Consider the following 23,830-nt stretch of genomic DNA (forward strand, 5'->3'; position numbering starts at 1 on the left):
TGACTTTGCATATCTACTTAACTGTTCCCCACCATTAGAAGGTAACCCTCACAAGGACAGTGACTTGTTCGCTGTCTTTCTTGTAGTATCTTCTGGCTTTTTTGTGCTTTGTACATATCAGGCATTCACAAATTACACATCTGTTGAAAGAATGAATGACTCAGTTGTATCTGTCAGAAGCTGAAAGAATATGAGCCTAGAGCAAATGGCACATGGCATCTCCACTTCTCCCTCCTCCTCCCTCAGCCACAGCCTGCCAAGAGGCTAAGGAAGGAGGGAGGAGGGAGAGTTTGTGTGCCTGAGGACCCAGCTTTGCTCTTCCTCCTGGGTTTGCTCTGTGTGGAGCGTTAGGACACCATATCATTCTGGCCTAAGCCAGTTAAGGTTGAGCTGCTGTCCTGTGTCTGGTCTCAGTGCTGCCAGCCCACAGCTGTCTCCAGGTGTGTAGAGCCTGTTGAAGGCAGGGGAGCACAATGGCTAAGGGCATAGACACTTGAGTCAAGTGACCCCTCTGCCACATCCAGTTGTGTCCCCTTGACAAAGTTTCATAACCTTTCTGTGCCTTAGTCTTATTGTTTGTGAAATGGAAATGACCTCATATGGTTGTTCTAGGATTAAATGAGATAATCAGTGTGAAATCTTTAGCATAGGTGAAATACATGCTGAGTGTTTCGTTCAGGCTGGCTGATATTATGTACAGTGCTAATTAAATACTCTTTTTTCTGTTTGTGGCACAAGTCCCTAGGTTGCTAGGTCTGCTTATTCTGTGTGGCTCATTCTGCCCCATCTTTGATGGGGAGGAGCTTTGAGGGAGATGTGAGTGGAGACCCAGGAGGTTTGTTTGAGTGGGAATTCAGCCTGTATTTCTGATGGTTCCCTATAGAAGGAGGGTGCTTTGGTGTGAGTTTTGTGTGTTTGCTTTAGTTTTGTCCTGGTGATTTCCACAGGGGAAAATAATTCAAGAGGGAGTAAGTGTCACCACTGGGAGCTTGCCTGACTCTCTTTCTCCAGGAAGAAGAGCTCTGCCCAGTGAGGGTGGAAAAGGGCAGCATCTGAAATGTGTGCTGGGAGGTGATAGGTCCAAGGTTGAGTCTTATTTTTGGCTTCTCCAAGGGACAGGACTGGGCCAAAGTGTGGGCAGTGGGGTTGGATTTTAGTTCCTTGTAAAAGGCAGTGGAAACCTTCACCACCTCCCCAAGGCAGCACTCTGAGAGCTGGCAGCTAGTGGGCCCTCTCAGCTGTGCTCCAGTTGGATTACAAACTCAATAAAATAAGTAATTTTTTGTTAGTAAGTAATCCACTGTATAGGCCAATGAAATATGAAATACCTTCCATTAAAAATGTTTTGAGGGGCTTCCCTGGTGGCGCAGTGGTTGAGAGTCCACCTGCCGATACAAGGGACACGGGTTCATGCCCTGGTCCGGGAAGATCCCACATGCCGCGGAGCGGCTGGGCCCGTGAGCCATGGCCGCTGAGCCTGCACATCCGGAGCCTATGCTCCGCAACGGGAGAGGCCACAACAGTGAGAGGCCCGCGTACCGCAAAAAAAAAAAAAAGTTTTGAATGTTATGGAACATGATAAAGGAGTTACAAAAAGGTTTTGTTGTTGTTGAATTTGGTATGGCTAAAACAACTGTAAAAGATTAGGGGGACATGTCAATAATCTGGAAAGTGTCTGCTCAAGTTGCTTTGCAAGCAGCATATTCTTGCTGTCTTTTAAAGAAAAAAGAAGTAGGAAATCATAGAGAACACCTTGTAGCTGGAGTTAACACAAGAAAGCAAACGGGGAACGACAAGTAATGTCAGAGAACAGCTTTAGCCAATGCCAGAGGTTGGCAGATAAAGGCACATTTGTATCTTAAAATGTTTATGGTATGTAGTATATTTTTAGTACATATATTATAATTATATATTAATAGTATATATTAACATAGCATGTATATGGTAGTTTTTTAAATGAATTTTCTACTTTAATGGACTACTGCATCAACCAACCAACTACTAATACATATCAGGTGAGTGGGTTTCTACTGTTCTGACAAATGGACTTATCAGTATGTTTTGTTGACTCCTAGAAGACAGATGTGTGAGCTTTGTTTTGTAAGACTGGAAATATGACATACAGCTATGTTAATAACTGTGTAATAACTATGTTAATAACACTGTTACCAAAATAACCTGTATCTTTGGATTCCATTTCCAATGGAATGTCTTTTTTTTTTTTTTTTGGAATGTCTTCTTACAGTCAAACTGACCTTTTGGATTTTTAATCACCTGGCTTTTACTCTGCCCTCTGAATACTGTGTGGACAGAATTGGAATTGTGGGTTGCTCTGGTTCAGCAGGAGCTCAAAGACAACCAGGGTTGGTGTGAGCCACAGTCCAGATGAGGGGAGTGGAGAACAGGAGTGGAGGGAGGCTAGATGGGAAGGGGAAGGCCCATTCGAACCTTGGGGCTTGCTATTTGGTTCAAACATCTTGATTTCTAGGTTTCAGGCCACCCAGGTCCAAACGTGAGAACAAAGGCTGATCCTTCTAAAGCATGGTGACTTTTTAACTTCATATGATTTCAGATTTCCAGTTAATTGTTACCTCTACTCAAGTTGAGAATTGATTGCGGTCATGCAGTAGCAACCCACAGCCTTAAAATCCTTGGCTCTCTTGTTTTCACAGGTGTTGGGGCGATGCTTCTTGACAGTGGTGCAGGTCCATTTCCAGTTTTTGACCCAGGCGTTACAGAAGGTCCAGCCAGTGGCTCACTCTTGCTTTGCCGAGGTTGTTGTGCCAGAAAAAAAGAACAGCAGCAGTGGCGGCAGCTTATCTGGCATGGGCCACACACCAGAACTGGAGGATGCTGTGCGGTCCTGGCGGGGGGCTGCTGAGGTAACCCTGACTTTGGGGAGATTGGTGCCCTTTGTTCAGATAGCAGAGGCTCCAGAGGGCCTTTACCTGTTGGTTCTTAAAAGAGCCATTTTATGTAGAAGTGTGAGTTTTCACCTGCTGTCATTAGCTTGTTCATTCATTTAACAGTGAATATCTTTGTAAATGCCCACTTCATGCCAGGCATGTGCAGGCACTGAGGTAGTAGCCTCCACTCACAGCCTCCTAGGAGAAAAGTCTTTCAAAAACAGATTTGAGGGGCCGTGATGGAGGTGTGCAGGAGCCCAGGGGAAGGGCCTGGCCTCCGACAAGAAGTGCAGCAAAGCTTCTAGGAAGAGGGACCAGGGAGAAGAGGCTGGAGGGTATACGGAGGGTAAGTGGTCAGCCAGGTAGCTAGGTGGGGATGTAGTAGGCGATGACACATTTCTTGTTGGCATTTTATTTTTTTTATTTTTTAATAAATTTATTTATTCTATTTATTTATCATTTTTGGCTGCGTTGGGTCTTCGTTGCTGTGCGTGGGCTTTCTCTAGTTGCGGCGAGCTGGGGCTACTCTTCCTTGCGGTGCGGGGACTTCTCTTGTTGCAGAGCACGGGCTCTAGGCGCGCGGGCTTCAGTAGTTGTGGCTTGTGGGCTTCGGTAGTTGTGGCTCGCGGGCTCTAGAGCGCAGGCGCAGTAGTTCTGGCGCATGGGCTTAGTTGCTCCTCGGCATGTGGGATCTTCCTGGACCAGGGCTCGAACCTGTGTCCCCTGCATTGGCAGGCGGATTCTTAACCACTGCGCCACCAGGGAAGCCCTCATACCTTTTATTTTTAACAGGAAAATATTATTACAAATGCACTTGAATTCCCTTTGTACTTCTCCACTATCTTATTCATATCCCTTTCTCTCTAGAGATAACCTCTTTTGATTTTGGAGTTTGTGATTCCTATGCATATTTTTATATTTTTATTCTATATGTATGTATCCATAAATATATTGTTTTGCACAATATGAAACTTTATATAAATGGTATCATTCAGTTCACTAAAATCTGGCTTCCACACCTACACAAGAACATACCTTGTCTTGTCAAGGTCATTGGTGCCTTCCATGTTGCCAAAGATAATTGGCGGAAATCCAAGGATCCCGATGACTCCATTCAGCAGCTCACAGCGACATGAGCCCTGGAAATCCTCTCTCCTTGTGGAGAACCAGGTCTTCTTAGGTACCCTCTTAGCTCTTGGGCTAGCCTCTCCATCCACTTTGCTAGCTTCTCTTCAACATAACTTATGAATATGAGTTTCTAAAGGCTCAGTTCTACGTGCCCTCTCCCCTAGAGGGTCTCCGTCTAGTCTTGGAACTTTAAAAACTGCTTGTGGGCTGGGGCCACAAGCACACAAATGTGTGTGCCCGGTTCACTTCCCCCGTGGGCTCAGGCCCCTATATTCAGCTGCTGCCCTCCTCAGGTCTTCAGATGGCTCAGCCCTTAGCCTTTCTGCACACACTGTTCCTCCTCAAATCTTCCCTGTGCTAGCATGTAGTGCCATCCCACACTGGGTCCTTTGTGCAAGAAACCTGAGATTTATCCTCCAGCTTTTCTGTCACATCTACATCCAATCCATAAGAAAGCCCTGCATATCCTACCTCCAAAATATGACTGCAAATCTGTCCCTTTCTTTCTGTGTCCACTATCACTAACGTAGTTGAGGGAATCATTACTCTCCCCTGACAGCTTCAGTGGCTGGACTTGCTTCTCCCCTTTCTGTCTTGCCGTCCTTCATGTCTCTCCCATTTCCTTAGGGTAAAGTGTGTACCCATCCCCATGACCTGCCTAGTCCCACATAGTCTGGCCCCTGCCTCCTCACCAGCCTCATCTGTGGCCATTCTCCCCTGCTCACTGGGTTCTAGTTCCTTTGCTGACATCTCTGCCTGTCCTACCCCCACCCCACACTTCTGTTTACTGCCTCCTCTGCCTTAAACTCAGCCTAAATGGTGATTTCTCAGTTTCTTGGGCGCTCCCTGTTACAGTTTTCTATTTCCCTTGGGATGTTTTTCTCCATTTTATATTTTTTAAATGTTTTATTTGTTTGCCTTTTCGACCCATGAAGCTGTCAGCTCCAAGATGGTAGGGACCAGGTTTTGTGCTCCACTGTCTATCCAGAGACACCTAACATAAGACCTTGTGGGCTACATATTTGACTAAATGGAAGAGTTCTAGAAAGAGAGTCAAATGGTTTTAAACTGTGTGACTGTTAGGGTTCAGGGAATGGTTGGTATTCATACAGAATTTGTGGAGCTTTGGAAATGTATGGCATTATAGCTGCTAGTTAACTTCCTTTAGTCCTGCAATTTTGGTAAATATTACAACTCCTACCTTGGCCTAGAAGAACAAAAATTAACTGTTAAAAAATGTTATTTGTTGCACAAATGTTATTGCAATAAAAACAGACATTGAAAAATTGAAAGACAGTTCATCCTGAATCCTTCCTTCCATCTAGTAAATCAAATATATATTTTTCTGTATTCTCTAGTCCTGACCCATACGTATAGATAACATTTCATCACAAGACACAGATTAATTTCTTCTTGTTTTTCTTATGTACTCTTCATAAACATATTTAGTGACTAAACAATAAGTATTTCATTTTTCTGTGCAGATTTCAAAAGTTCTGTTTTTCCTTTAATGTTGCAGTGTATGTTTTTTTCCTATTCTTTTCCTATTGATGAGGTTTTTTACTTTGGTGTATAGGACCACCCAACCATATATATATTGTTTAATTTGGAAACTCCAAGGGCCAATATACTAGGGTATCTGTCTTTTTAAAGCAGGGAAATTTAAAATGTGAATGTTTTTAATGTGTATGTAATTTATATGTAATGTAGATATAAAATAAATAACAGGTAGGTAAGTCTTTTTTCCAGGGTTTCTTTTTTTTGGTCATACCGCGTGGTTTGTGGGATCTTAGTTCCCTGACCAGGGATTGAATCCAGGCCCTCAGCAGTCAGAGTGCGGAGTCCTACCCACTGGACCGCCAGGGAGTTCCCAGGGCTTTCTTAAATAAGGCAGGTCTCTTGTCGGGTTTGCTTTCTCTTCAATGCTTGATTCAGTCTTTCAGAACTTCTGGCTGCTTGCTCACTTCGTAATACAGGCGATCGGGAATGTCTGGTTTATATCTAATTCTTAGATAGTTTCTAGCTTTACTATAGTTGTTTTCTGGGTTTTTAATTTTGCTAGTATCTGTAAAATCCTCTTTTACCTACCAGTCACCATTTCTGTTGCAGGCAACATCTAGACTAAGAGAAAGAGGCTGTGATGGCCGCCTGGCAGGAATTGAAGTTCAACAGCTCTTCTGTTCTCAAAGTGCAGCAATTCCTGAGCACCAGCTAAAAGAACTGAACATAAAGATTGACAGTGCTCTGCAAGTACGTTTTTCAGAACCGGCACATTAATATCTAAGGGATGAAAACAAGGGAGGGAGTTAAAGTCATGATGCTGAACCAATTGGAAAGAGTAATAAGATGGTAGTTCGCCTCATGTCTTTTAATAACTATAGAAATTTAAAATTTCTGTTTTCATTGAACCTAGTGAGTTTATAATCTGCTATGTAATCTTCATTCTTGAAAACAATTTCTTTGCAGGCATATAAAATAGCTCTGGAAAGCTTAGGTCACTGTGAATATGCAATGAAAGCCGGTTTCCACCTGAATCCAAAGGCAATTGAAGCGAGTTTACAGGTACACTTTTCTGTCTGGTAGCTCCTGGGAGCTGTGGTGTGGCATTCATGCCATCCACATGAGGCAAATGTCTTGAGAGGTGAGCTGTGGGTCACCTCTCTTCTCCTATCCAACCCTTTTCCAGGGCTGCTGCAGCGAGGCAGAAGCACAGCAGACAGGGCGGAGGCAGACCCCGCCGCAGCCCATGCAGTGTGAGCTTCCCACCGTCCCCGTGCAGATAGGATCGAACTTCCTGAAGGGTGTCTCCTTCAACGAGTCGGCCGCCGACAATCTGAAACTTAAGACGGTAGCTTTCCTTGGGGTTCCAACAACCGGGTGTGAACTTGAAAACAGAGTTCTTAAGGAAACCTGAGGGCTTGTAAAGAATCAAGACTAAAAAGCAAAACTTAAGTGAAGACGGGAGGCATTGACCTTCCTCAGTAAACTGGTGTCTAAAAGCAGACTAGGGGACTTTGGTTGTTTTTTTTTTTCTCCATTTGGTAAGTCTTTATTGAGCATCCATTGGTGCCAGGCTAGGAGATTTGACAGCCCACTAGGTTGTGATAGGAACACAGAACGAGGGGGCCTCACCTGGAGGATTAAGAGATGTGACTCTTGAGAAGAGGACTTTAAGCAGAGAATGACCTGAATAATAAGTATGGGGGTGGGGCTGAGGCTGTGAGATGGCCAGGAAGTGAGAGCCCATCCCAAGAGCTGAAGATCTTCCTTAGAGCTGTAGCTGGGGCCCCCCTGGCCATCCAGGACAGTCACTAATGAGACTCGGATTTAATTGTCCTGAAGTAAGGCTTGGGCTCTGGTATTTTGTAAAAGTTGTCCAGGGGATTCTAATATGTAGTCAGACCTGAGGGCCACCGTCTAGAACAAGGGGAGACATGGTAGGAGCCAGGGCTGGAAAAGCAGCCCGGAGAGGCCAGAAAACCCTCAGTGTGAGGGCTGGGCTCCATCCCCAGGTGGCTGGCATCCCACCAAGACAGGTCGCGTAATGAGGTTTGCATTTCGGAAAGATCCCCCTGACTTCAGGATGGACTGTGGCTGGGAGGGGAGCAGCACTGAAGGGTTTTGGCCATGGCCCCATCAAGTGATAATGGGAGGCGAGTGGAAGCGTTCACGAGCAATCTAGAGGTTATAATAAGCAGGACTCAGTGATTAACTGGCTGTGAGAGGGAGGGGAAAGGAGATGAGGCCCAGGTTTCTGGCTTGGACAGCTGCTTTGGTGCTGTTTATTGAGGCTCGGGGATAGTCGTCATAAAATATATTTTTGGACGTGATTTTAAGGTTGCTTTTGAAATGTCCAAGTGGAGCTGTTCAGCAGGCAATTGGATGTATGGGTCTGGAGCCCCGAAGTGGGATCAGGGCCAGGGTCCTCAGAGGCAGATGGTCGCTGGAGCCAGAAGAGAGGCCGGGGGATCCAGGAAGTGTGTGGAGAGGGTCCAAGGAAACTTTGGCATTTAAGGCAGTGGCTGTGACCATTTTATAGTTATACGGCCATAACTGAACTTCTTCAATAATGTGCTATGTCTGCCTCAGCATACTCTCCTTACAGTATCTTGATCTGAGTACATTGATGCTGTGAATCCCAACTTGTTGGGAGAGTTCCGGATCACCAGTTTATTATGAGAGGACATAACTCGGGAACAGCCAGACGGAAGAGATGCCTAGGGCAAGGCATGGGGAAGGGGCTTGGAGGTTCCCTGTTCTCTCCAGTCACCGCTGTCCCAGCACCTCCATGTGTTCACCAAATCAGAAGCTCCTAGGGTGACTTTTTTTTTTTTTGTGGTACGCGGGCCCCTCACTGTTGAGGCCTCTCCCGTTGCGGAGCACAGGCTCCGGACGCGCAGGCTCAGCGGCCATGGCTCACGGGCCCAGCCGCTCCGCGGCATGTGGGATCTTCCCAGACCAGGGCACAAACCCGTGTCCCCTGCATCGGCAGACGGACCCTCAACCACTGGGCCACCAGGGAAGCCCCTAGGGTGACTTTTTTAATGAGACATTTGCCAAGTTAGTTTTATTCATAATTTTGTTTAAAATGTGTAAAATACAGGGTTTTGAAAGTACACTATAAAATGCTGTTTATGATTAATGTTTCAGTGGACTTTCATAAATTAAATAAGAGGAGAAATATTGTCATAATACTGAAGTAATTAGGACTATTTGCAGAGCATCATGTGTGCCAGGCATTGTGTCAAATGCTTCCCATGCATTGTCTAGTTAATGCTCACCCATGAAGCGGGTACTGCCCTTTTCCCCATTTGACAGATAGAGGAACTGAGGTCCAAGGCCACACAGCTAGAAAGTTGTAGACTGGAATTGGAGCTTATACAGTCTGTTTCCAGAGTCTGCATACCTGACCACTTGTTCATCCAAAATAAAGATGAGGTTTTCATTGGTATTTACTTTTGCTAGATGATTTTGTTTCCTTATTCAGAATTTCAAAATTCCTTAACCCGTTTGCGTTAGCACATTGCTAAATAATGCTGTATTTTGTGCTAGAATAGAAATCACATATGTGTATTAACGCACATGTATTCATATCTAGCCAGTCACGCTACAGGGTTAAGAAGAATCTTTGAAGGTAATTAATGATAATTACTTAAGAAATTAAAATGACATGATATGGGAGTATGTAAAATGCTCTTTTCTTGAGGACTATTGTGTACCTGTAAATGCATTTCTACAAGTCTTAGAACCTGGTATGGCTTTATTTTGAGGTGCGAACTCTCTTTTTATCAATCTGTAGCATACAATGTTACAGCTGATCAAGGAGGCAGGCTGCTATAATGGAATCACACCCAGGGACGATTTTCCTGTGACTGAAGTCCTGAACCAGGTGTGCCCATCCACGTGGCGGGGTGCCTGCAAGACCGCCGTGCAGCTGCTGTTTGGCCAAGCTGGACTGGTGAGTGAGCACATGTGATGGATGGGGGAGAGAATAGAGAAGGACGTTTCAGGCATGTGAGGATGTGGTGTGGGCACATGTGCGAAACATTGGAGAATTTAAAAAGCACTTTGCTTGCTGCAGGTTTTAGACCAGATAGAAAAGGTAAAGGAAGAACATCATTAAAAATTCTTTTTTTTTCTTTAATAGATTGATAATATGTATTAGCAGGGTACCTAGTTGCAAAATGATGTCTCAGGCTTTCCTGAATTTAAGGAAACCATTACATTAGTAACAATTTGATAGGACCCTTCACCTGGCCTGATTACTCTGGAGCCACAGTGGATGTCTTTCTGTTGCTCAAACACACGAAGCTTCTTCCTGTCTCAGGCCTTTGCCCCTGATGCTCCTTTTTCCTGAGAATACTCCTCTCAGATCTTCATGTGACTCACTCATTCTCATTTTCCTGATGTCAGCTCAAGTATCACCTCCTCCAATGGTATAAGTAGTGCCCCCATGCAGTCACTTTGTATCCCAGTTCTCTGTTTATGCAATAAAATAACAACATCAACTCAGGTAAGTTTGGTCTTTTCACCTCTGGTGAGAAGAATAACTTTTGCCAAAGTTGGGTGGGGTCAGGAAATCAACATCTAGGTTTTTGTTAGGTACCTTTGACCCGTATACCTTATGTTCTTATCCCACTTTCTAGAATTAAATGACTGCTTTTTGAAGAGTTATAGCATTTCAGAGATTAAAGGAAGCTAATTAGAGATTTAGAAAATTAAAAAACTGTTTCTTACTCTAATTCCTACTTTATTCATAAAAGAAGCTGTTGGGAGGATGCAGTCCTTTTGTTTGGTGTGAGTGCATGCTCAGGTGACCCAGCTCAGGGTGGTACTGCCTTGTAGAGGGCCAGGTGGGGGCCTGTCCACAGTGGTGAGTTACGTTTCACTTAAGATCTGTTCCTTAGTATAGGAACCCCTAAGAAAAAGAGTAAACTGGAGACCCCCTGCTGAAGTATGGAGGCTCCCAAAGATCATTTTAGCTGAAACTAGGAGAACCATGGCGATAAGCTCTCCAGAAAGGAGTGTGTAAAATAAGGCAGGAGGACCCAAAGGCTTTTTTTGGTTTGTTTTTAAGATTTTAGCTTAAAAAAAAAAAAAGATTTTAGCTTAGTTTTTAAAATATTTATTTATTTGGCTGTGCCAGGTCTTAGTTGCCACGTGCAGGATCCTTAGTTGAGACATTCAGACTCTTAGTTGCAGCATGCATGTGGGATCCTAGTTCCCTGACCAGAGATTGAACCCAGGCCCCCTGCATTGGGAGCACAGAGTCTTAACCACTGGGCCACCAGGGAAGTCCCCAAAAGGCTATTTGGAGAAAACATCATTTAAAAAAAAGTCCCATGTTATTCAGAGAGCAAAAACTTCTTCCTAATTCCCTCCGCCTTGATCCCAGGGCACCGTTGTTTGTGACTGATAAAGAACCTTTAGATTATTGTTCTGGGGATGGGAGGAGAGAGGAAACACCTGCCTGTTGCAACAATGGCTATTACTTGGACAGGAAGTCTTTTCCAAAGGACATTGCAGACCAGCTGTGAGAACTCTCTTTACAGCCATGGAAATCAACTCCATTAGAGGCTGAATTTGGAATCCTAATAAGCAACTCTGCATGGCTTTGCCTTTTCTGAACTGTTACAGATTTGGTTTTAAAGTGTTTTATGACTATTTTCTTAAAATTCTTTTAGTTATTTGAAAATATATTCATCACTTTGTCAGATGCTTTAAATTACAAAGCATACTGTATCATCTGTGTAGTATTAAAGACTCCTCCAGGGAGTTCCCTGGTTGTCTAGTGGTTAGGACTCCATGCTTTCACTGCTGTGGCCTGGATTCAGTCCCTAGTCGGGGAACTGAGGCCCCGCAAGCTGCACGGCGTGACCAAAAAATATGAAAAATAAAAACTCTCCTCCAAATAAGAGGAAATCATTGAGAAAAGGGTTGGTTCTTCATTTTTCCTGAAGTAATTTTGTTTTTATTGATGGTTGAGGATAAAATGGTCTTTACAAAAAGCTTCATCGACTTCTGGCTTGGATTCAGTCATTACAGATAGGCTTTTCTAAAGCATTGGTTTTATTTTTAATGACATTTTTACTTCTTTCAAGTGCATAAAGTGAAAAAATACTTAGGAATGAAACAAAAGAAACAAAGTGATTCCTAATTAACATATTTACAATTTGGAAGAAGTACTGAAAATGATTGCAGAGTTCGCTACCTCCTGCACCTCGAATGTGTTTCTGTTTATTGAAGTATTACTGTTTTCAGTCATCTTTATTACTTGTTTTTGTCTCCGTGGGGCTCCTGACTGGCCTCTGAGTATCTGTCTTGCTGGGGAATAGTTCTTACCAGAGACCAGAGTCACTCGGCATTGATAGGCTCATGCATTTGATTTGTTTATGATCCGTTTTCCTCTCTGAAAGCTGATTTTTGTTTTTGTTTCTCTGTTAGGTGGTGGTTGATACGGCGCAGATTGAAAATAAAGAAGCCTATGCCCCACAAATCAGTTTAGAAGGCTCCAGAATTGTGGTTCAAGTCCCATCCACATGGTAACGTGACTCTTACATTAACACAAGCCTAAGCTCTGATTGATGTTTGCACATCTTTGAAAAGATTGCATTGTTTTGGACAAACCCTACGCTAGCTCACACAAAAGGTCTTACTACTTGTGCGGGTTTGTGGTCAGTGGAGGTATGTTAATGCCATGTTTCGTGATTATCGGTACATGATAAGGAAGCCAAGATGTCTGAAAAATAGTCTCATTGACCAGTAATGCATCTAAAATGTTATATACTCATGGGTCATAATGAGCAATATTATCTTTTTGCGTTACTGAGTCCACAGCTTTTGAACAGAGTATGTCATTTTCTCTAAGTCACCCAGCATTTCTTTAAAGCTGAGTGCAGAACATAGAACTTCTTCTCTTCTTCCATTTCTGCTCCTTCCAGCAACAACCCTGCTGATCTGGAGCTCATGTCATTACACACCCAGTGTCACTGCAAATCTGTAGGCAGACTGAGCTGTTCTTATTTTTAATTATTTGATTATATTTGTAAACTTATAATAAAGTATTCTTCTTAATCTATTCAAACAAAAGCTCCTACAGAGGGCTTCCCTGGTGGCGCAGTGGTTGAGAGTCCGCCTGCCAATGCAGGGGACACGGATTCGTGTCCTGGTCCGGGAAGATCCCACATGCCGCGGAGTGGCTAGGCCCGTGAGCCATGGCCGCTGGGCCTGCGGGTCCGGAGCCTGTGCTCCGCAACGGGAGAGGCCACAACAGTGAGAGGCCTGCGTACCACAAAAAAAAAAAAAAAAAGCTCCTATAGATCAGTAAGAAATGGGCAAGGCACATGGACAGGTAAATCAGAAGAGGCATGGTCAACAAAGAGATGAAGAACATGTGTAACCTCACCTAACAAAGAAAGGAAGGCAAAGTAGAAAAACAATACAATGTCATTTCGCCCATCATGTTGTTGAATTGTTTTAGAATAACAGTACTAGATTTGGGCCAGGCTGTACAAAAACAGGCACAGATGTTGTTGAATAAATCACACAGCCTTTCTGGAGGGCAGTTTCATTTGTCAGACACCTAAAATAAGGGCTCTGACCTCAGCAGTTCCACCTCTAGGGATTTAGCCATGTGATGCGCACACAGATTCAGATGAAGGATCGGCATCACAGCTTTACTAGTAAACAAGAAAAATTAAGCCTATATTGCAAGACTTTTGCAATTAAAATTATGATCAGAATGAATACTTAACTGTATAGAAAATGTATAAAGCATTTAGGTAGGAAGAGATAGAGTTAGTAAGGAACAGTGGCACTATTGGTGCCCATGTGGACTAAAGTGGTAGCTGGGTAATACATTCGAATTGTATTTAACTCATTTCTTCTTGAAATGTGAGGGGGGTGTCCAGTGGAGATTCTGCCGAAAGTTTTAGAATTTGTTGATATATATCAAGTAAGGGTTGGCAGTTTACTTCATGTCCCAAAATCTCCCTTTTATGAGTTTCTTCCCCAAATTTCTAAATTTGATTATTAATATGGCATAATGTTAATTTATATACATATCTTCATTCCTGTCAAACAGTAGTTGTGTTTTTTTTTTTGGCTGTGCCGTGTACCTTGTAAGATCTTAGTTCCCAGGCCAGGCCCTCGGTAGTGAGAGCGTGGAGTCCTAACCACTGACTGCCAGGGAATTCCCCAAGCAGTAGATTAAAAGCTCACTTTTTTGTAAGATTTTTGTGTTCCTGAATTCTTAATTTATTTTCTAATTCACGTTTCTTATTGAAAAATATTAAACTTAACCAGGATTCTCATTTTAAAGAAAACATTTTCGGGCTTCCCTGGTGGCGCAGTGGTTGAGAATCTGCCTGCTAATGCAGGAGACATGGGTTCGAGCCCTGGTCTGGGAAGATCCCACATGCCGCAGAGCAGCTGGGCCCATGAGCCACAACTGCTGAGCCTGCGCGTCTGGAGCCTGTGCTCCACAACAAGAGAGGCCGTGATAGTGGGAAGCCCGTGCACCGCAATGAAGAGTGGCCTCCGCTTGCCACAACTAGAGAAAGCCCTCACACAGAAACGAAGACCCAACACAGCAAAAATAAATAAATTAATTAATAAACTCCTACCCCCAACATCTTCTTAAAAAAAAAAAAGAAAACATTTTCAACTCTTGGATAATTGGGTGAATATAAACAGTTAGTACTAAAATGGTTAACCCTGCAGTTTACTTCCACAACTCTCCCTGTATGATTGATTTCCTTTGTAATTCATTGCACCTCCTTGAAAGACCTCATAGACTGCAGTTACTTGGAGAGGCTCCCTCTGCTGGCTACTTTTGGTAAAAATGCAAAGTTTTATGTTTTTGTTTCAAGTTACAGAATATGTGCTTGTTGAGAAGAACACAAAAAGAAGTGATTGGGCTTCCCTGGTGGTGCAGTGGTTGAGGGTCCGCCTGCCGATGCAGGGGACACGAGTTCGTGCCCCGGTCCGGGAGAATCCCACGTGCTGCGGAGCGCCTGGGCCCGTGAGCCATGGCCGCTGGGCCTGCGCATCTGGAGCCTGTGCTCCGCAGCGGGAGAGGCCACAGCAGTGAGAGGCCCATGAACCAAAAAAAAAAAAAAAAAAGTGATTGCTTTATTCCACCTTTGGAAAAAATGAAATTATTAGCAAAACTAGTCAAGAATTTATTATATGCTTTGATTTTAATAAAACGAAGTGTCTAGCTGCCAGATACATTTTTTTTCCCCAAAGAAAGTAAAACCTTACTTAGATTTTTTTAACTTGTCATATTTAAGCTATTCACCCATTCTTTCTTTCAACAAATATTTACTGAGTACCTAATATGTGACAGACACTGTTCTAGGCTCTGGGAATTTAATCATGAGCAAGACAGACAGGGTCCCTGCCCCTAATAGAGCTGGCTTTGTTATGGCATAGGGTTGGGGAGGGGACAGCTAATAAGCATAGGAGTTAACTTCAAGCACTGGCAAGCGTATGAGGGGAATAAGAGTAGAGTGACATCATCTGATAGAGAATAACAGGTAGAGATGGCAGGAGGAGGCTATTTTGGATGAGGAGGTCAGTCATGAAGGGTCTCTTTAAGGATGTGACATTTGAGAGGAGCCTGCCATGCAGAGAGCAGATGGGGAAAGCATCCCAGGCAGAAGGAACAGCAAATGCAAAGGCCTGAGGAATGAGCTGGCATGGCTGGAATTATGCTAGGTGGTTCTGAAGATGGGGATTCATAGAAGCCAGGACTTGCAGGGTCCCTGAGGGACTTGGATTTTATCTAAGAACAGGTAGAAGGTTATAAGCCAGTCTGGGTGATTTGTCAAAAGAATGGATTTAGTCTCTTCAGGGGGTTTTATTGATCAACTCTCAAGACTGATGAATAAAATAAGAATGCCAATTTGTTGATTTTTAGAAAGAGAAATTATTGTTATCACCAGGAACTCCTTTCTGCATGACCAAAAAATGTTCATCTAGTGGGCAAACATGCGACCAGCCAGATCACAAGTAGAAGTTGGCTGGGGAACATAGAACAAGTGTGTCCTGGTAATCAGCGATTCCAGGCTGAGAGAATCAGGTGCATGAACCTCGGCCAGGTCCACTGGCCAAGATTCTCTCCCAGGAGCCCAGAGTCTGACTGGGCACTGGCAGAGCTTGCCTTATTGCTCACTTTTTCCAGTGTTTCTGAGGCTGGCCGGCTTACATCCTCACAGATATATTTCTTCTCAAGCCAGAGACATGTTGGGGGTGTGCTGCTGCCTCCTTAGAATGGCTTTGCAAGTGTTGATTTCACCATTTAACTCCCAGAGAGCCTAGGAACAGACAGATAGCATCTTCCTGGTTCTACCTCTCAGAAAAGGCTTTTTGGTGGAGGTGCCCTATGTGGGCAGTGGGGACCTGAATGGTGGGAGGCAGCTCTCAGCGGGGAATAGTCCAGGCAAAGGTCCTGAGATGTAGGCAAACCCAACTTATTCAGGGCGTGTAAGAAGGCCTCATAGCTGAGACAAGGTGAGGAGAGGTGACAGCAAAGAGAGGTGTGGCCAGAGAGGCAGGAGGGCCAGGTCACAAAGAGCTGTGGTGAGGGGTTTGGATTTTATTTCAGTCATGATAGGATGCCACTGGAGGGTTTTGCACAGGGGAGTGGTGTGTTCTGATTTGTGCTACAGGAGGCTCTGTTGCTATGTGGAAGGTGGGCCTTGGAGGGACAGGACTGGAGAAAAGGAGACCACATGGGAGGCTGGTCCTAAGACACAGGTGCTGGTGGTGTCTTGGAGTAGAGCAGTAACGAGAGAGGTGGTGGAAGTGCCTAGATTCGGATTGTGTTATGGAAGAGCCGGCAGGATTTGCTGATAGACTGGATGTAGGAAGTGGGGAAAACTAGCAATGACTCTTAGGTAGACAGCTGTGCTGCGTACTTACTGAGGAGGTCATAGGATTCAGAGTGGTTTTGGCGGGAGAAGAGGGATCAAGAGTTGTACTGACCAGGCTCCCTTTGAGCTGCCTGGTAGGTGTGCAGGGAGAGCTGTCAAAGGTGCATTTAGATACGTGAGGGTGGCAATCAGGAGAAAGGCCTAGACTGGCAAAGACAACTTGAGAGTCTTTATTGTAGGGATGGTCTATAAAACCACAGGACCACGTGCAGTCCTCTTACAAGAAGGGACGAAGCCTGGAACGTGCCACGATGCAGAGGGAGGGGAAGGAGGAGGAGGACGAGACCAAGAAGGAACTGCCAGCCAGGTAGGAGGAAAATGGAGCAAGGTTGGGGTCGCCAGGGCTGCAGAAGACAGTGATCCAGGAGGAAGGAGACATTGCATGATGTTGCTGAGAGACTGAGTAAAGTGGAGACAGGTAACTGACCCTTGACTGTGGCAAGATCTGAGTTGTCTGATAAAAGCTATTTTAGTGGAGTTATAGGGATGAACACCTGGTCAGAGTCTGATGAAAGGAGAATAGGAGGTAAGGAAGAGGAGGAGACTGTGATTTTGTTAAAATGGGGAGCAGAGAAGTGGGGCAGTATCTGGAGTGGATGTGGGGCTAAGAGCAGGTGGTTGGCAATGCTGGTTTGTTTGCCAAAGGGAATATCACAGGGGAGAAACGGGGTGATTACTCGAGTGAGGTCCTTGGGAAAAAAGCAAGGCTGTATGGCGCATGTGGTGCTCAGGTGGAGGGTCAGCCCGTGGCAAGAGCAGGTCTTGTGCTCTGACAGCAGGGCAGGCAGGGTGTGTGGGCACAGATACTGGTGAACTGGTGGGATTAGTGGTGAGGGTGGTTGAAATAGATCTCATCTGCTTATGTGTTTTCTCAATTAAGTGAGAGTTGAGATAGCAAAGAATGGGAGATGGTAGGGATAGCAGAGCTTTGAGGAGGGGGAAGGTAAAACAGTCATCTTGGAAAGGGAAAAAATTAATTTATGGGAAAACCATGTTTATTGTTTATCTGAAGTTTGCCAGGCTGGCAGACAGATTTTTTCCCTCCACTGACCCTTGGTTTCTTAGGTACAGGTGTGAAGTGCTGTAGCAGGAGGGAGGGGTGGGACGTTATATAAAAAGTTTGTAAAGGAGTACCTACTGTGCCAGAGCACAGAATCTCAGCAGGGTAGAGAGGAAAATAGGGGCCGAAGCCAACGTTGGACAGTGAGAGGGCATTAGGGCCCTTGGAAGGCAAACCCTCCACCGAACTCTTCTCTTCCTACTAAACAGACTCTAGACAGTTAGAAATCTATGGAGACCCCAAGCCCTATTGCTTCCTCCTCCTTTTGTGGAGCAACAAGTACAAGTGTTAGCCCTGTCATCCTCTCAATGTTCTTACAATTACCAAATTTTTATTTGGTACCAAAAGGTGTGGCCTTTTCTATAAGGCCTGCTTGAAACCCCTTTGCGGACAAGTGCAGCCCAGACTCACGCAGCCCGGTTCATGCCTAGGTGCCTGAAAGAAGACCCCGCTACCATGTCCCTGCTGCAGAGAAGCCTCGATCCCGAGAAGACCCTCGGTCTGGTGGATGTGCTCTACACGGCTGTGCTGGACCTCACCCGCTGGAGGGCAGGAAGGTTGGTGTCCCCACCCAGCACTTGAATTGGTTCATGTTCAGGTCCACACCTAGGGACAGTGTGACCACTTACAGGGTCATGTGAGAGTACGTCACTGATAGTATGTTAGTAAATAAGGCAAGAAAGGGAACTATTCGGCAACTTTTTTTTGGAATAATTTCAAACTTACAGAAAAGTTGCAAGAATAGTACAAAGAATTGCCCTTTACCCAGATTCCCCAGTGTTAACATTTTTGCCTTCATTTGTTTTATGATTTCAGAGTTAAGTACCTCAAGAGGACTTTAACCCAACTCACATTCTCCTTATAAACTAAGAGCAGAAAAATATTTAGAAAATTTACTTATATCTTGCATGACATTTATTTATATCTGAAAGTAGCTGACAGTTGCAAGATTATCTCTTTGTGAATTAACTTTAGAACCAGTAGAGACCTTAAACATCTAGCCGTGGGCCCTCCCCATGTCTTCATTCATGAGCCCAGAACGAACAGTGAGGTGACTAATGCAGGGTCACACCAGCCATGACCTGCCCAGCTCCTACCCATGCCCTTTCTATCTCTAGGGCTTTCTTTCAGTACTGGAAGAAAGTACTTGGAAGACTTCGGAAGTAACAACCATCTGTTCTTGGCACTGTCTGTGAATTACTTCCAAGGACAACAGTGCTGCATGGTGTCCCTGGGTCCCGCCCACTCACCCCTCTCTGCTGTGTGCATTTGTCCGTTGGCCCTCTGCTGGATCTGCCGAGCTCCCAGTCCCCATCATCCAGGCACAGAGCCAGCCTCTGCCAGTTGCGTATCCCACTCTAGCCATGTTTTGCTCTCCTGTGTTGTGGTCAGAGAGTTTCACTCAAAATCCTCAGGCCAGAAATCTAATGTAGTTTTCACAGCCCAGCGTTAGACATGGTAGATTTTTTATAATAAATATAGATAGTAAGTGCTTAAATTATGTACTTTTAAAACTCTTGGGTGTTTATCTATAAAATAAATGAACCTGAAAGCAAACAAAGAGGTCTTTTTATTCTTAAAGTCTTTCTTAAATACCAAAGAGATCCATTTCATTGTCCAATTTGTATATTTGTCCTTTTTTTAAATGCATTTCTCTTTAAATAGGGAACAAGCTTTACCCTGCATACAAATCCAGCTTCAAAGGGAGATCTGTGATTTTGGAAATCAGGCTGACTTGCCTTCTGGGAATGGAAACAAATCTTCAGGTGGCCTACAGAAGACCTTCTCCAAACTGACATCCCGGTTCACCAAGAAAGCTTCATGTACCAGCTCTAGCAGCAGCACAAATTATTCCATTCCAAATACCCCTTCCAAAAATATCTTCATAGCTGGGTGTTCAGAAGAGAAGGCCAAAATGCCCAGTAATACTGATTCAAGATTACAAAGCATTTTGAACATTGGTAATTTCCCTAGGACTGCAGACCCTTCACAGTCAGCTCAGAATTCCAGTAATCAGATGGCCAATGGTTTTCTCATGGAGAGGCATGACAGCTTCATGCAAGGGGATGATGGCAAGGACGAGAAGGGTATGAACTTACCAACCGATCAGGAAATGCAGGAGGTGATAGATTTTCTTTCGGGCTTTAACATGGGCCAGTCACATCAGGGCTCCCCACTGGTGACAAGGCGTAATTCTGCTGCCATAGCCATGGTGACTGAGCAGAAGGCAGGAGCTATGCAGCCACAGCAGCCGTCACTGCCAGTGCCCCCTCCGCCGCGGCCTCCCCAGACTAGGGCACACACACCTCTGACACCCCAGCCGGGCCTGGCACCTCAGCAGCAGTCCCCAAAGCAACAACAACCCCAGGTCCAGTACTACCAACACCTGCTCCAACCCGTTGGACCGCAGCAGCCCCTGCCCCAGCATCGGGCTCCTGGGAAGTGGGTACACGGCTCATCCCAGCAGCCAACACAACCCATTGGAGCCGGTCTGTCTCCCCTTGGCCAGTGGCCTGGCATATCTGATCTCAGTTCTGACTTGTACAGCTTGGGTCTGGTGAGCAGTTATATGGATAATATGATGTCGGAGGTTTTGGGACAGAAGCCACAGGGACCTAGAAATAACACCTGGCCAAACCGTGACCAAAGCGATGGAGTCTTTGGGATGTTGGGAGAGATTCTGCCTTTTGATCCTGCAGGTATGTGAGCCCCCACCTCTCCACCTTGGGGTTTTAACTTAAATATTATCACCAAAGACTTCATAGGGCCCATCTACCACATCCTTACTTATATGAGGCAGTGACTTAATCCCCCTTTAAAGACCCTTTCTCACTGTCTGATGGCAGGTATTGGACAGTTCCAGCAAAGGTAGGAAGCAGTGGTTAGAATGAGTCTGATAAGGTAAGTGGAACTAATTTTCTCACTTTATAGAGGGCAGAATTGAGGCTAAGAGAAGTTGAATGGCTCAAAGTCCCATAGTTCAAGAGGGCTCCCATTCATGGGAGCTAAAATGGCTGGCCCTTCGTGGGCTGCTTTTTTCCTGATTACGTAACCTGTTCTGTGATTCGTTTTTGCCTAAACTCTAGAACCAGTGAAAGGTAGTAAGGCACCCTCCTGCCTTCATAGAATATAGCTTTTCCTGGCCTAGACAGTGTGAAGATTCACCAGAGTTATCTTAGGAAAGGAAATTAGAAAAAGAATTTAGAAACAAAACAAAGATAAACTAGGAGGAGGAATTAGTTAAGGATAAAAGTTGTTGTACACCTGAAACTAACATAATATTGTAAATCAACTATACTTCAATTTAAAAAAAAGGGTAAAAGCCAAAGCTAATTAAATTTAAAAGAAAAATATAATAGACATTGTAAATAAATCTAAAAGAAGGGTCTTTAGAAGACCAATAAAATAGAGAAACCAATTTATTATAATGCTGATTAAGAGAGAGCAAAGAGAAACAAGATTAGGATAGAGAAAGGAGACATAACTACAGGTATAGGAGAGATTAAAAGAACTTTAAGACATTATCACATATGACGTGATGACAACATACATAAAAACTGAATGGAAAATGGATTTTTTCCTAATAAAACATACATTACCAAAATTGCACCAAGAAGTGGAAAACCTGCCCGGTTCTATTCCAGGAGAAGAGATTGGAAAGGGAGTTATGAAGCCAACATGATTTTACCATAAAAACTTTTTATGAGTGTAGATAGATGCAAGAAAATCTAGCAGTGTATCAAAGGAGTTATATCTGGTTTACTTCAGCAGTGTAAGGTAGGTCAGTATAAGGAACTCTGCTCCTGTACAGTAATCTGTCGTTTCAACCAATATGAGAAAAACTCATACAGCAATAGATGCCGTAAAGACATTTGGTAAAAGACAATTCTTAAGTAGCCATTCTTAAGTAAACAATTCTTAAGTAATTCTTAAGTAAACAATTCTTAACCAGCAATTCTTAAGTAAACCCCTCGAAGTAAAACATAAATAGAAGAAAATGTCTTGAATATGAAAGACTTATCTACCAAAAACCAGTAGCAAGTACTTTGTATAGTGAAACAAAAGCATTCCAGTTAAAATCAAGACCCAGACAGGGTGGCAACTGCTACCACCAGTAGCATGTAACTTTGTCTTGAACTTTCTGGCAAATGTAGCAAGACAAAAACAAAGGAGATAAGTGGTATAAGCTTTAGAAAAGAGTAGATTAAAGAGCACATCTCTTTGCTAGAAATAGAATTTAAAAAAACAAGCCTCCTTAATAAAAAATTTCCAGAATTAGTAAGTGAATCTGGTAAGGTGGGTAGATGCAAGGTAAATATATAGAAATCGATTACTTTTTTCCTCTAATTTAGCAAATGGTACATGGAAGTGGAAAATATATTTCATTCACAAGGGCTGTGAAATAGTGTAAGTAAATATAGCACATATTTATATAAATAACCACCAGAAGAGGAGATTCCCTACTAAATGAACCCAGCATTAACTATTAAAGGAAAGAAATGTTTTCGTATGTCTTCTCAGAATTCCTCATACTGCTGCTCATGCTCTCTTGTTCTTGCTCTCCTTGGGTGAGTGGGTGTGGGGAACCCCTGGGGATGTGGGGAAGGGCAAACAGTTCCACCCTGCTATGGAAGAGCAAGCCCACCTGCCTGCCACCAGCTGGGTGGGCGTGGCACGTTTTCTCAATTGCTGATAAACAGTGTGTACATTTTTTGACAGTCCTGTAATTAAATCCAGAGTATAAATGGTGTTTGGCAGAATTTTATCGTCTTTGATCTCTATGGAGGCCTGAACAGCCTTTATGTCTTTAGCCTAGGAATCCTACTAGCTTTTCCTTCTGGATGTGCCTTTCTGATCTTCAAGTTCTTAATGTAGCTTCCACTCCAAGGGCATAAGGTCTACATAGCCCTTTTTTCAAATTAAGAAAGGGCATTCTGGATGGATGAATTACAGAAGGCACCCTCTCAGGCAGGGGCAGCTAGAACAGAGGGCCCCCTCTGGACAGGCACACACAGCCCCTGCTCTACCCGGTGTGGGCATCTTTGTGCAGTGCACACATGGCAGCTCCCTGAGAGAAAAAGCTAAGAGTGGGATTGAGCCCTAGTGTCTTTCCCAACTTGAAGCTAAAAAGTATACACTGCTGAGTCCTATTCAGTTCGTGACCTATAGATGTTTTCCTACCATATCTTTTTGTTTGACTTTCTCTGAATTTCTCCTATGCTGTTTTTCCTCCTACTTGTGCTGCCCTGCACATCCTTACTCAGTTCTGTCCAGTACGTTTCCATCTACCTCTCAATGCATTTTTAAATTTTATCTTATTCGTTACCACTCTTATTATCTTCAAACTGAATTAGCAGGTCTGCCTTCAATAGCCAGGAAAATACTGGATCAGAGTTGAGCCCAAGGGGGAAGGGCAGATATTCTCCATCTGACCCTGATGCTTTTATAACCTTCAGCTTATTTCTTGGCTGAAGTCATCATCTGATTTTCTTAGTTGTTAAGTATGTAGCACCACACACTGGAAAGTTTTTTTGTTTTGTTTTGTTTTGGGTTTTTTTTTTGATGTGGACCATTTTTAAAGTCTTTATTGAATTTGTTACAGTATTGCTTCTGTTTTATGTTTTGGTTTTTTTGGCCCCAAGGCATGTGGGATTTTAACTCCCTGACCAGGGGTTGAACCCGCACCCCCTGCATTGGAAGGCGAAGTCTTAACCACTGGACTGCCAGGGAAGTCCCTGGGAAGTTTTAAAGTAACTAGCATTTGTCTTTAAAATTTAGTCATGGCTAAAGCAAACCTTTTTGTTCTCTCTTTGTTTTGTCTTTGTGCACATTCAGCCTGCCCCAGTCCTAGGCATGCCCCTTCCTGACGGTCCCTATGCACACACCATACCCCATCTTCAGACCCATGTACTGAAATCCCCATCTCACCACAGCAGACTGCAGGGCAAATCCTGCAGCCCTCTCTGGGCCACAAGCCTGGTAGCCCGTCACCACTTTTCACTGTGTGTGTCACCAAGACATCCTCAGAAGGTAGGGAAGAAAACAAGAGGCCAGTTTGGCCCCAAATCTTGTTTATCCCTTTGTCTTAACACAGTGGGTTCAGACCCCGAGTTTGCACGCTATGTGGCAGGAGTGAGCCAAGCAATGCAGCAGAAGCGGCAAGTCCAACACGGTCGCCGCCCTGGCAACCCCCGGGGCCATTGGCCACCCATGGATGATGCCCATCGGACCTGGCCTTTCCCAGAGTTCTTTGCAGAAGGGTGAGTGCTGGATGTGGGAGGGAAGCTGAGTTTGGGACC

General features: G+C 44.2%; 1 protein-coding gene across 1 annotated transcript in view; it reads left to right on the forward strand.

Moving 5' to 3' along the window:
• Window positions 1-23,830, forward strand: part of GARRE1 (granule associated Rac and RHOG effector 1) — a gene marked incomplete at its 5' end in the record, with an annotated part of 47,087 nt that overhangs the window by 18,073 nt on the left and 5,184 nt on the right. Inside the window, 9 exons of the mRNA XM_082863109.1 lie at window positions 2,673-2,882; window positions 6,144-6,284; window positions 6,501-6,596; window positions 6,721-6,882; window positions 9,334-9,492; window positions 11,979-12,076; window positions 17,963-18,088; window positions 19,197-20,230; window positions 23,626-23,791. Coding sequence (XP_082719235.1) covers window positions 2,673-2,882; window positions 6,144-6,284; window positions 6,501-6,596; window positions 6,721-6,882; window positions 9,334-9,492; window positions 11,979-12,076; window positions 17,963-18,088; window positions 19,197-20,230; window positions 23,626-23,791 — 2,192 coding nt within the window. The remainder of the gene's footprint in view (window positions 1-2,672; window positions 2,883-6,143; window positions 6,285-6,500; window positions 6,597-6,720; window positions 6,883-9,333; window positions 9,493-11,978; window positions 12,077-17,962; window positions 18,089-19,196; window positions 20,231-23,625; window positions 23,792-23,830) is intronic.

The sequence above is a fragment of the Leucopleurus acutus genome (assembly GCF_964270905.1).
Source record: "Leucopleurus acutus genome assembly, chromosome: 20".
In the NCBI taxonomy this organism is placed as follows: Eukaryota; Metazoa; Chordata; class Mammalia; order Artiodactyla; family Delphinidae; genus Leucopleurus; species Leucopleurus acutus.